Below are 13,375 nucleotides of genomic sequence, written 5' to 3'. Positions count from 1 at the left end.
TTAGCTGCAAAAGGTATAACCCTGGCAGTACGTGAGTTTTAAAAAATAAATATATTTTCTCACTTGCTACTTAAAGCAATAATTACCTAGCTTAAGTTCATTCATTTTCTATATCAAGCTTCTACTGAACTACCACAAACATAATAGTTTCTCTTCATGAAGTATTTTCCCCTGGTAATTTCATAGACAAGTGCGTTAGCGTAATCCATACCTTGGTCGAGATAGCTTTAGAAAGTTCACTTTCAAGTTGCGTCTGTGTGCATTTCCATTGCCCCATTGCATCTTCTTGCTCTCTGGATAGCTTATCTACTGCATGCTGGGCTTCATTAAGACGAGCCACAAGATCACGTACCTAATAATATAAAAAAGTAGGAGTAGTAATACCAACTTGATTACCTCAAAAATATCAATAAATTAGCAACTTTTGTTCAGTTGACTAGTTATGTCATGTATGCACCTACACTATTTTGAGAGATAGAGAGACAGAGAAAGCACATTTGAATGAATGGTGGGGAGTGAAGCTACTGTGGTCTGAAACCTGCAATGTCAAAGTCATACAAATGCTTTACTTTTCAAACCTAATACATTTTGAAAGCTGAATATGTGGGCACGGGAAAAGAAAAGTGATGTGTGCCGAATACCTAAAGAGAAAGCAATGTCAGGAGCGAATAAGTCCCAGAATAGTAAGAAGGTGTTGTTTAAGTGGTAAAACAGAATCTTGCATTGGTCCCATATATAAAAAAAAAATGCACTCAAACCATGGCCAACAAATGTTAAACCAAAAACAACCTGCACTTGCATCTTCATTAAAATTAAAATACAATAAAAAAAAAATGTTGGGACATAAGACAGAAGTGATGACCTCTGATTTCCAATTCATGCTGAAATTCTCATTAATGCGAGATCAGAAAGATTGTTAGATGTAAAATGTTGAGCGTATTCATGTGTGCCTTTCTCTACTCATATTGCACATTGGCACCCTGATCTGCTCTCTCTGAGGTTTAGTTCAGACTTACATACTATGAATAGCATGAAACAGGAAAAAAAATATACATAAAAAAAAGATGTCTTATTTGCTCTTTCAATATTTTTTGAGCGATTTATAATTTTATTCCCCCTAATGAATGAGTTCCTAATTGGCACAACCAATACCACACACTTTCCCCCATTGTATTTTGTGTTGCCTTAATTTATGATTGTTGTTGGATGCAACTCGATTGTATATATTGTAATACTGATGAGATTGTTGCAGCCAGAAATTCTCACTAGTATACTGTATATATTAAAAAACATACTGCCCACAACTACCCCAAAGAACCCTAAATTGTTTCAAAATATTTGCAAAGATTCTTAAATTTCATATCTGTTCTTTTAAAGACTATCAAATGAGCTGGGGAGGTAGAAAAGAAAAAATAATCAAATGGCATGCTTCTCTTTAGGTTAGTGTAGTAAACCTCCCAGGCTAAAATTCCAAAAAAGATTAAAGTTAACATAAGAACAATGTCTAAATCGATTACAAATATAGTTATGTGAAATGATTAGATTTGTTTCAACAGAATTCCTGAGCCAACGTGTTGTAAAACTACAATGATGACTTCATGTGTGCTTAGTGTTTTATGGTTGTTATAGTGTAGAGACCATATATAACATTTACTCTGTTATATTTAAAAACACAGAAGATCCTAATTCTATTGATTTTTGAATATAAATAAATACAAATTGTTGTCTGCCATTTTGAATACTTAATTTACCAAATAATGTGGGAGGTCTATATAAAAACACTGAAATTTACAAGTACATTTTAACAGCAAACAAACAAGCAGATATAAATCCACTTTTCCCTGAAACACTGGGTCTTTAAAAGAAATATTTTTAAATAAAAGAAAAAACTTAAACTTTTAGAATTATACAAGTAACCTAGAACAAATTTTCAAACTCAATTTGTAATGAGCACTGATAGAAAAAAATAAATCTCAAATTCAATTAAAACTCATAGAACAAAAAGCAGATGATTATGGATTGTATTGGCTTGCCTTATAGGAGAGGTCACCATTTTCCTCAGTCAGCTGATCAATCTTCCTTTCCATTTGTCTCCTGCTAGTTTTCATATCTTGACATTGTTTAATGGTGTCTTGAAGACGCTTCAGCAAACTATTAAATAGATGTGAGAAATATTGTGCTTGGGAATGGTGCTAAAAATATAGCCAAATGTAAATTATAACACAGAAAATATATACATATCACAGATACTCGGCTATCAAGCAAGAAAAACACCACATCGGTTAGTCATTCCACATGTCAACAGGTATGCTAAGCACAGACAGTAGAATATATTCATCATTGTATGCATTTTGAGAAAAAGTTAATGTCTGAACTTTGGTCATCATGACTACAGTTTTAACAGCTCTGCTAAATACGCCATCTAATGTCATACTTATTTATTAGCCTAAGAAACATAATTACAGTGTTATACTGTATTGACACCTTACCGGGTTTATCTTACAATTAGTTACAAAAACATTATATAGACAAAAAGTAAAGATATCCTGATTATATTCTGTACTGCATTGGGTACATTTGAGTTTAGAAGCAGTGCATGTGTTTGAATCAAGTTACCATACTTTAACCACAAAAACTTTGGATTGCATTAACTATTTTAGTTCTGAAAAATTCATATTCGATTAGACAGGTCTGTCCCAGTCACCAATGTCTTGTCAGTTGCTATCAAACCACCGATATCCATTTTTAACAGCAGTCACAGGTAAAGAGGCTTATAAAGAAAAGAATGGAACAAAAGAATTCACTATGTGAACATGTTTCTCTTCTTCACAAATCCAAACTCATCATTGCTGATCAAACTAAAGCTGTTGGATGATTTTTTACAGGATCTCAGCATTTGCAATTAATTTCAATAAGAGTATACTTACTTCCCTGTCAGCACTATTGCTCAGCATATTAAAATAGAGCACTTTACTAATAGTCTCAGAACAGTTCAAATATCTGAGATTTATACAAAGAACAATTTAGAGATTTATTAAAATTTCTGCAACAGGATTGAGAATATCAAATATGAGTGTAAAGAAATACAACATTTTGTTTAAATGTTACTTAACCAATGTGCTTTGTGGTGACAAATTCATAACAGACATATAGATTAAGTGACACGACTTATGTGACAACTTCTTTTACATTTTTTCCATGGGCATTTTCAGATTGTTTGCTGCTGGACAGAACTGGCCACCATTACTGACTTAGTGTATCAAGCATTTTCCCTCTCTATCTGCATGAAAAGATTAGATTAATCGTTTCTCAGCCATCATCACAAAGCCCATGTGTAAAATATTGTTTTTGGGTGGTGTATTCCTTTGATAGTTGGTCAACTCCTTCGTGCTCTAAAGACAAGAGAATTAACAGCGCTGCATCTCATTGTTTAACCTTGGAAAGAGAATCTTGATAATTACTTTATACATGCCTTGCTATGTGTTCCAGTCATCGATAAATATTGTCAAATTATCTGTGCATCATTCGGAGAAATTATGTAAACAATGTAGGAAACACTTTCAGGTATAAATAATATTCTTCACTGATCCAGTGCACCATAGTCACATCTTCCACATGACTTTAACCTACACAATATTCAATTTATGTAAATCTGTAGGTATCTAGTACTGATGATTCCATAGATCAGCCACTAATCTAAACTGGCCAGTCTCAAAATTTCATTTTTTCCAGTATCTGCTTTTCTACGTTTTTCTAATTTAATTGGCGTGCTCCTTTACTCAAGATACTGTGATACAGAGGAAGTGCACAGGTAGTTTTGTAGTCAAAATATTCTGTAACAGAAAACAGTCAGGAAGACTTCAAAAGAGATAAAAGACCAGAATATTGCCTTTTATATTAAGGAAAGTAAATTAATAATCTGAGAAAAGGGAATCCGAGGAGTTGTCCTGTGCAGGAGAGGTACAGTAGATATGTATCTTGACCAGGTGAACTTGAAGTGTTAGGAAGAGAGACCAGTAACACCTGATAATCTCATGGTTTCCCTCAGACTGTGGAACACTCTTCCTCCTGCACTGAGGTTGGAGCTAACAGTTGAACAATTTAAAGCCCTGCTCAAGACTTACCTTTTTATACAAGCTTTTGGGTAGTTTTTGTTAGAATATTTTTACTGTTTTTTACTGTAACTGTGATTTTATTGTACAGCACTTTGTGATGTCTGTCTGAGAAAAGTGCTTTAAAAATAAATTTTACTTACTATATATTTTAGGTGGTAATGAGAAGAATATCAGTACTATTTTCATACTTTAGAAAATAATTTTATATTGTACACATATACCTTGTAGTTATTAGTAATATTACCATTATGTTATATTGCTTACTTTTCCACATTATTAAACATTCTTGCTATATCAGTTTGTAAAAGTATTTCTTGGGCTCTGCTCAGTGCTAGTCAGCATCCGGAGTGTGCCCTCACGTTTTATGAATGGAGCTCCTCTGTATCCATAGTGCACAATTAGTTTTCTTGTTAGACTTCTGGTGGGACCTCCTTGGTACCCAGATCATACACCCCCCTTGAGTTACCAAAACAGCAATACTTGGCGTCCATAGCATGTTGGTCAGAATGGGCATAGGAATTGTGGAAAGGGTTTGGATCCCAGAGGGCACACATCATTTGAGTTCAAAATACAATGGCCCTCTGTGCATGAAGCGCATGCCCCTTAGATTTCATAAACTGGCACCCCACGGATGATAGTGAGCTAGACGCTCTCCTGAGTCGCCTAATGTATTGTCCAGCAGTGGCTCTGCCAGAGGAAGCACTGGAAAGATAATCATTGTTTTTAGAGATCTGAAGCAAAAGTTTGGGAAAAGTTTCTAGAAAAACACTGATTGGTTTTTAGAGCTAAGACAATATTATGCTCAAGTTATAAAATGTGTTAACATACTCTAGAATCTGAAAACTTCACCACCACATTTCCCATTAACTGTGGGATTTTTGAATTATAAACTTCAGTAATTGCTTTACTGTGACCTGTGAAACATAATACAATGTAAAAGTTGCACTTCATAAAGTAGTTAAATTTAATGGCCAAAACACTGTTGGACAAGCTGCAATCTGCAATTCTTATTGACGTTTTATAGAAAATCTGTGCTAATAAAGTTTTATGCACAAAAGTTTATGGAATAGATGGTTTTAGTTAAAAAATGAAACACACACTTATGTTCAAATTACCTTTCATTTTTCTCTCTTAACTCTTCTAGTTCCTTGGGTTCATTTTGGTCATGCTGCTTTACAAGGCGTTGAATCCGCTGTTGCAGAAGTGACAGTTGAGTTTCTGTAACAAAATAAATTAAATAATTCATTTAATTAGGTTTATATAGCACTTAATATTTTAATCCTAGTGTACAGTTTCTACACAATTACAAATACAGTATACTTAAAATACACAGCATGTGTGATACATAGAAACATGAGTATATACATGGAGGTATTTATTCCCATACAGCCTCTACAGTACATAGGGCTGTAATTTAAACAGGTGCAGAGCCTATTCAAAAGGAGCTGTGAAAAGGTGACCTCTTTAGACATACCACAAATGCATTGGTTTCCATTAATGGCTACCCTACTGTTGAGACTGTTCCAGTAGATACATGATAACTTATATTGGGTGGTGAATCACCAGAGCTAGAAACAGTAACACCTGGTAATCTCACACCCTTCCTACAAAAAGATAAACAAGCTGGTACACAACCATATGTTGGAAGGACACTTGAGGATGCTGAAGCAAATTAAACATCTTTTTGTTTTCAGCTTGGAATTAATGAGTAGAACTGCGTTTATTGTACCTCCTACTAAGGATATCAATTAAAGCAAAATCAAAAGCCCCACTTGTGCTACTCCCATTGACTGAGATACCATTCAAGCACATTCATAGGGATAATACAGGTCCACTAAAGACACCTGTTTGCAGCCACAAATACTGTACATCTGATCATTTATCATATTAACCGCCATCCTAAAGCAACCCTTCAGGTCATAAACTCAAAAACTATTACTCAGAAATTAGGGTTTTTACACAGGTAGTCATTCCTAAACCTTTATGGATCACAGAAAGCCCTTTACAAAGATACTTTAAACTGGCAGATGTCTGTGTGTTACTCATATGAAAGCATTGGTTTACCTTCCAAGCCAATAGGTTGGCAGAACATTTTAATCCAACCCTTAAACAGATGCTTCAAAAACTAGTACAGGCAGATGGGAGAAATCTTAACTACTCCCTTTCATGCCATTAGTCTACAGAGATACGACGGGTGTTCACATAGCTTTCTTCTTTCGAGTTACCACATTGAGACACACCTGGAGCATCCTTGACTTAGTCAAGACAGAATGGTAAATGCAGTCAAACACTAATACTAATGCCTTGGAATTTTTTTGCATATTGCTTCAAAATACCAAGCACCCTAGCGCAAGAGAACAAAGAAAATTCTCCACAGACCCAGACCTAGTTTTATAAATGTAGCAACACATTGCACAAATTCCATTCGGAAGAAATCAAGTAATAATTTTTTCCAACCTCAAACATTAACATTCCATGCTACATCCATATGAGTTAAAAGAAGTGAATGATTTGTTTGAGTAGATGGTAAAACCCTCTAATAGATGACCATGACAGAAAACCATTTTTATTTCATGAGTTAACAGAATTAAACTTCAATAACCAGTTGTCTCCAATATAAAAAAAAAAAATATCCAACAAAGCAACCATATAAAAAGAAGCTAATGTCACACATTCAGAGCCGGATCATCCACCATATTTACATGGTATCCTCACTGACCATTAGGTTATAGTTGCAAGACACCTTACAAACTCATTAAGTCAAAATATGCTAAAGTCGAACTGGAAATAGAAATGCTTGATCTAGGAGCAACTGAAGAAAGTCTATTGTCAAGATCCAGTGTTCTTGTGCTATAATGGGCAGATTGCATTAAGTCTGCAATGATTTCAACCGAAGAGGGGAAAGAAAAAACAAAAACTATGGTGTTTAGCTCCTTTGGTGAATGCTGGCAGTACTGTGTCATTCCCTTTGGGCCACACGGAGCTCTGGTATCTCACAAGTGTCTAGCAGATAAATTGCTAAAGCTCCAAAACACCAATATTACCATAGTATTGTCTACTCCAGCACCTGGCAGGAACACCTCTGGTACCCACTTGCTATTTTATTAAGGAACAATGGGCTGCATATTAACCCCAAAAAGTACTGAACTGAAATGCCTAATGTGTGTAGTAGGACATAAATCTCTTGCCCCAGCCAAGAAACAAAAGGCAAGAGCAAATCTTCTGTGGGTTATCTGGGTGTTATTGAAGGTTTGTAAATTACAAAGGGGGAGAACCAATTACCAGAAAGGACATAAAAGCAAGCCACTAACACTGTGTGGAAATTTCCTGTTGCAGAACCAGCATTTGTTAATCTAAATGTGGCACTCACATCAACTGTACTTCCTTTACCTAACTTTGCTTAAATTTATTCTCCCAACTAATGCTACTGAGACTAGCTTCAGAGCCAGATAATTGAAGAAAAGTATACAGTAATAGTGTAGTGGTTAAGGCAAATGGACTTTAAGCCCTGACGTTGTGGGTTCAAATTCCACTACTGTCCATGAGCAACTCACTTCATCAGGTTATGTTCCAATTGGGGAAAAAAAACAACAGAAATGTAACAAATTATATCTCTCAAATGTTGTGAAGTCGCCTTGAATAAAGGCGTCAGCCAAATAAGTAATAATAATGTTATCTGATGATATGAAAACAGATGGAGAGGGAGACAAGGTATGCCATTGTAGGAAGAAGTTTTGCCATCAAATGAGCTGCACCCCAATACATTTACTACCTCTAGTGCAGGGAGTTTACACTTGTGCTTGACAATGCACCCTTGTTGTGGATGTGGGAAAAAATGTTACAAGATGAGTCCTTGAATTATAGCAATGCAAGTTTGTAGTTAAACATTACCAGTTCAGCCTCAATTGTAACACAACTGTACTTTCTTGAATCCATGACTTTGTGGGAGGCCATGTTACACACACAATCGGAGTCTGTCTCTTCTGGTGTTTGATGCAGAGGATACACAGGGGAAGGAGCCGAGAGTTACATAGCAGCCTGTCTGTTCTTCACTCCCACCCTCAACCAGGACTTGTGTGAGGACTTACATAATGAATGGAGCCTTTGAAGAATGTAGACTGGAGGCTTGTGACTGACTGTTGTCTTCTAGGTTTGGGGTGCAAGAATAAATAAATAAATAAATAAATAAATAAAAAACCACCAATGGAAAATACCTACCCTTCTCGGTAATGATTTTTGAGCTGGCAGCTAGTTCCAGTTCAAGTTCATCCCTCATATTTCTCTCAAAAGCCAGTTGCGTCTGCAATTTTCGAACCTGAAACTGAGGAGTTTTCAGGACATCCTGTATTGGAGAGCTAAGGAAGTAGTTTTAAAGCAGACGGTTGAAAATTAGATTTTCTTTCCCCAAATTAAAATTCTATGTCATTGTCAATCCAGACTAAACTATTCCTATCTTTTTGTAACAAAGCATGAAATTTTCAACATATACACAATTATCAATCCATTTTTCCTGGTTTCAAATTTGATTCAATTATTTTGCAATTCCAATAGAGCTGCATAGGGGTTATATTCCTCTGACTGCACAGATTATATTTAAGCTTGAATAGTCAACATATAATTGGATAAGTGTTCAATTTTCACCTGTGTATTTCAGAACACCATAGGCTGACAGGAAATAGCTAGCCATCTCGGGATACTTTGGAGTGGTTTCAATAAAGAAAAACACTGAGTTTCTCACAGAGATCTCAATTTTTAGGAAATATTATAGGGAAACAAGCAGTGTTTAATGAAAAAAAAAAAAAACTTTTTCATCTTTATTGTCATTTAAAGCAGGGACAAGCTGCAGAGAGTAGCTATGTTTTGTTCAAACTAATTCTTAATTTGATATCAATAAAAAAAAAAAAATTTAAATCAGACAACTCTTTCTAACCACCTGAAATCTCAGAAATCAAGTCCACAGTCCTTAAGGATCAGAACTGACCACACTTCCTTAAACTTTTGAACATTTTACAATATGAAAATAAGGTCAATATATATGATAATACCTAGTAGAGGAGGAAGCCACCGTATGCAGGTCAACAAAGTGAACTTCCACCTTGCGTTTTCTGGTAAAAACAGGCGACTCCTCCTCACTTAGAGTAGAAGTGCTCGAATTGCTTGTTAATGGAAGCATAACTAGAGAGAAGAGTTGACAAAAGATTGAGTTAGCAATGCAAAAATTGTATGCACTGTATTTTGTTTCTTAGATATCTAAGGTTAGGAGAACTAGACAGGCACAACACACACAATATATTGAATTCTCTGGCCTACATGAGACAAGTCAATTAACCCAGTATAACTGCATTTCCTAACTAAATGATTAAGTCATCCATGAAGTCAACCAAGCCACAGGAGATGTAAATAATTATGTGGCTGTTTGGGGGGGGTATATTTTTTTAAATAAATACATAAATAAATACACAGACTTCCAAAGCTCTGCAACAGCTTTCTTCCACTACAGGTTATATTGAACACACACACACACACACACACACACAAAAAAAGATTAACATATGAAGTTTTGACAGTTTGGTTAGGCTGTCTAGAAATCAAACAAGCACTTGCTATTAACGGTTGCCCTGGATAAAGTATGCAAAAACACAAGAACAGTTTCCTCTTCTCAGGTGAAAAGATTACTTGAAGTACAGCCCACAGAAGTCTTAACTGAAGCCTTCTATTCTGAAATACCCATTTTAAATATATAGGTTTAGGGTTTTCAAATATATTAAATACTGGGTTTGAGATCTTTGGCTAAATCTATCTAAAATTAAGAGAACAAACAGTTGGGATGCAACACTAAAAATTGTAACCGAATTAGGAAATATACACAATGCATAAAAAATACATGTTAGATCAACGGTAAGAAAAGAAAAGAAAAAGTACTGAAATGATTACAGAATTACTAAAGAGCAAAAGTCATTTTGAGGCTAAATTAGATAAACTTTGTTAACCCCATTTTTAACATTAATCAGGCCTATACACTTGAATCTTACTTGATCTCATAGGCTCAGCTGGGGTGGTGAGGGGCGTCTGTCAACTTTGTAGTTTCACAGAAAGGTAAAGCAGGGTTAGAAATGAAAATTACAGGATGACAGAGGCTTAGGCCTACAACAGGTTACCAAATCTTTTAAAGCATCATCACCAGGTGTGAGGCCCAGAGGTCCAGAACAGAAAAGCGAACCTTAAGGGTCCAAAGTTGCCACTATCTTCACATCTCTCTCCATTATGTCTGAGAAAGGTAAAAAGATATCTGGGTGTCCAGCCAATGATGTCTCTAAACATTGTTCAGTCCATTGAGAAAGGGCCTTTTTTTTTTTTCTTCATTTCTAGAAAACAGATTGCTATATGGTGCAAGTTCTTCCAAAAATTCAAGTAACACTACCTGGATTTCTACAGAAGACTAAGATATGTTTAATATATAAACTAAAGGTTTACACATATATACAGGCAATAATTATGTATAAATAAATAATAATATGCTGTGGGAAAACATTTCTGGTACCAGTTTAGGCACTTTTCACTTTGAACGTGACCTTAATATCTGATAAAAGGTAACAATGGAATAAGGAGCACAGAATTGTGATACTGATTAAGTGAAAAGAACAAACTGCTCCCTTGAGGTGACAGGCCAGCAGGAACCCTTGATGACATTTACAGCTTAATGGAACATTTTATAGGATACGCCAAAGGATTTCTCAGTATAACTACTCTTGGGAAGATGGATTACTGTGCCTAATGTTTGCCACTGACTAGTTTGAAGGCACTACAAAAGCTTCAGAAAGAACACTAATTTTTCCTAATTTTTTTTTCTTTCTTTCAAGACATTTTGGGAATTGTTAAAGTATGTACTGTAGCATAATGCATTTCTATGTGAACCAAAAGCATGAGTTTAGTGGGTTCAAAATTTAGTTAAGTGTGGCTGAATCAGGCGGATAGTGTTAACTAGTATTTAAAAAAAGAGCCAACCAGAACTGCTTTAATTGGGCCGAGTTTACATTTACACACATGCAAATAGGAGGGAAAGGTAATCAACTATTTAATAAATATATAAAAAAAAAAAGGAAAGTCAGTTTTATGGCATTAAACAAACACTCACTCATTCACTCTTAAAATAATATTTTTTACACAACAAATCACCTTTGCTTTTAAGGAAGTATTCCAATTTATCATTCAAATAAAGGCTTTCTTCATTATCAAGAACAAATCTCAGAATAGAGGCCAGCTCAGCCTAAACAAAGAAAGACAGTTCCAGATTAATGTCACTGCAAATAAAAAAAATGTATTTTCATTCCATAAAAAGTACTTTATTTACTCAATTAAAAAGTGATACAGCGTGAGTACCTGTACTCTGTAGTCCAGCTTCTCAAACTCCTGTTGATGCATGACACACATGTGAGAATGATACAAAAGAAGGACCACAACCTGAACAAGACAACACATGGGCAAAAAAATAAATCATGAAAAAATGACACCAGAATGCAAAGCATTAAGCAAACTCCTGTCAATCATTGAGAATCCACTGAACAGTGTCATCTCCAGGCAGAGGAGTAGCTTCAGTGACAGACTTTTGTCACTGTCCTGTTCCACTGACAGACTGAGGAGATCGTTCCTCCCCCACACTATGTGACTCTTCAATTCCATCCGGGGGAGTAAATGCTAACATTATTTAAAGTTATTGTCTGCTTTTACATGCATATTTATTACTATTTAATTTAATATTTTTTTTTGTATCAGTATACTGCTGCTGGATTATGTGAATTTCCCCTTGGGATTAATAAGGTATCTATCTATCTAAAGTACACGGTACATCTCTGTAATCTGTCTTTGCCCATGATGTTGTAATATGCTACTTCAAGATTTTAGGCCAAAATACTTTCAGGTACATGCAACACATAACTATTTTAAAAAGAGAAATAACACCCTTTCATTTCTCCTGTCTATTCAGAAACAATTCTCATAGCTATGAACTTCACAGAAAAAGAATATACGTCACCCAACAATGAGTAAACCTTTTACTATAAAACAGTAAGGGTTGTATTTGGTGACCTTGTGACCAGGATAACTGCAGACAGTATACTCCACCACCACACAGGGTAAAATCCTAGCAGGACCCATATTTCAAAATAGGAGGTTACATTGCTACCCTCAAAGCCTATCAAAGTGTCATTTTTGATAAACAACCACCAGGAGCTGCGTGGCTTACATGTGTGAACAGTTCGGGGAGCACATAAGTAATAGGAAAGCCCAACGTTCATGGCTCCAAAGTTCAGTCCTGGAGCACCCTGTTGCTGCTGGCTTGTGTTAAATTTCACAGTCACTGTATCATTCTCACTGTTAAGTGATCCATTTGTTTAGTGAGTTCTTAGTCTTTAATTTAAAAAAAATCTAATATATTTATGCTTTTGGAAAAACTGTAATGCACTTAATTTTCATTTAATTTACCCATTTCTATAGAGTTGGATTTCTTAACTGTGTCTTAGGGCTGACATTGAATTTTAATGCGGAGCAATTCTTTCAATATCACGTTCACTTATCTGCTAATTTGTAAAAATAATTTCTGACAAGTGAAAATGGCAATAAAGTGTCTTTCATTGGTATTTAGCATTGATGGCTCCTGTGTCTGTACTGCTCATTGCTAACCATTAACATTTGTATACAATTAAAGAAATAATAATTTCTACAGAAAGGTACATCATAATTAAAACAGCCAAAGAAAAGTGAGCATTTAAAGCTATGGCAAAGAACACAGATATTAATGCATTTTTTTAGAAATATCTGTATGCTAGATAAATAATGTGTGTTTAAACGCACTTTAGTAGTCCAGCTATTCACAGCAACCAGGTTCAAAAACGCAAGGTATACCAACATTCCATTAGAGAAACTGGGACATTGGTGTCTGAGAAACCAGTTTAATACACATGGATTTCTCCACGAGAAACCTAGTTATGTAGCTACTGTATGTAAACCCTTAACTGGGTTGTACTTAATTATTTTGTAGTCTATGCATCTCTGTTACAACCTGTTAGACCTACTCATGTCTTTGCGTCACCAACCAAATACAAACCAAATAATGCCTCTTATTCTAGCTATAGAAAACATCACTTTTGTTCATAAGAATTTAAAAAGAAGGTTCTGGCTGCTGAAATTTAAGAACATGCATGAAGCTAGTATTTAAACATAATATATACATTTAATAATTCAAAAACTAATATATATATCTC

The 13,375-nt window shown here is 35.1% G+C and overlaps 1 protein-coding gene across 3 annotated transcripts in view; it reads right to left on the bottom strand.

Annotated features, from left to right (window-relative positions):
* numa1 (nuclear mitotic apparatus protein 1) overlaps positions 1–13,375 on the bottom strand; it is a 47,520-nt gene that overhangs the window by 25,113 nt on the left and 9,032 nt on the right. For all 3 annotated transcript variants that reach the window (XM_039745678.1, XM_039745680.1, XM_039745679.1), the window contains exons 6-12: positions 11,496–11,576; positions 11,292–11,382; positions 9,161–9,290; positions 8,334–8,470; positions 5,231–5,333; positions 2,034–2,151; positions 212–352 (exon numbers count right to left, since the gene is read on the bottom strand). In XM_039745678.1, coding sequence (XP_039601612.1) covers positions 212–352; positions 2,034–2,151; positions 5,231–5,333; positions 8,334–8,470; positions 9,161–9,290; positions 11,292–11,382; positions 11,496–11,576 — 801 coding nt within the window. The remainder of the gene's footprint in view (positions 1–211; positions 353–2,033; positions 2,152–5,230; positions 5,334–8,333; positions 8,471–9,160; positions 9,291–11,291; positions 11,383–11,495; positions 11,577–13,375) is intronic.

Source organism: Polypterus senegalus, chromosome 2 (assembly GCF_016835505.1).
Source record: "Polypterus senegalus isolate Bchr_013 chromosome 2, ASM1683550v1, whole genome shotgun sequence".
In the NCBI taxonomy this organism is placed as follows: domain Eukaryota; kingdom Metazoa; phylum Chordata; class Cladistia; order Polypteriformes; family Polypteridae; genus Polypterus; species Polypterus senegalus.
This window is presented reverse-complemented; position numbering and strand designations above follow the sequence as displayed.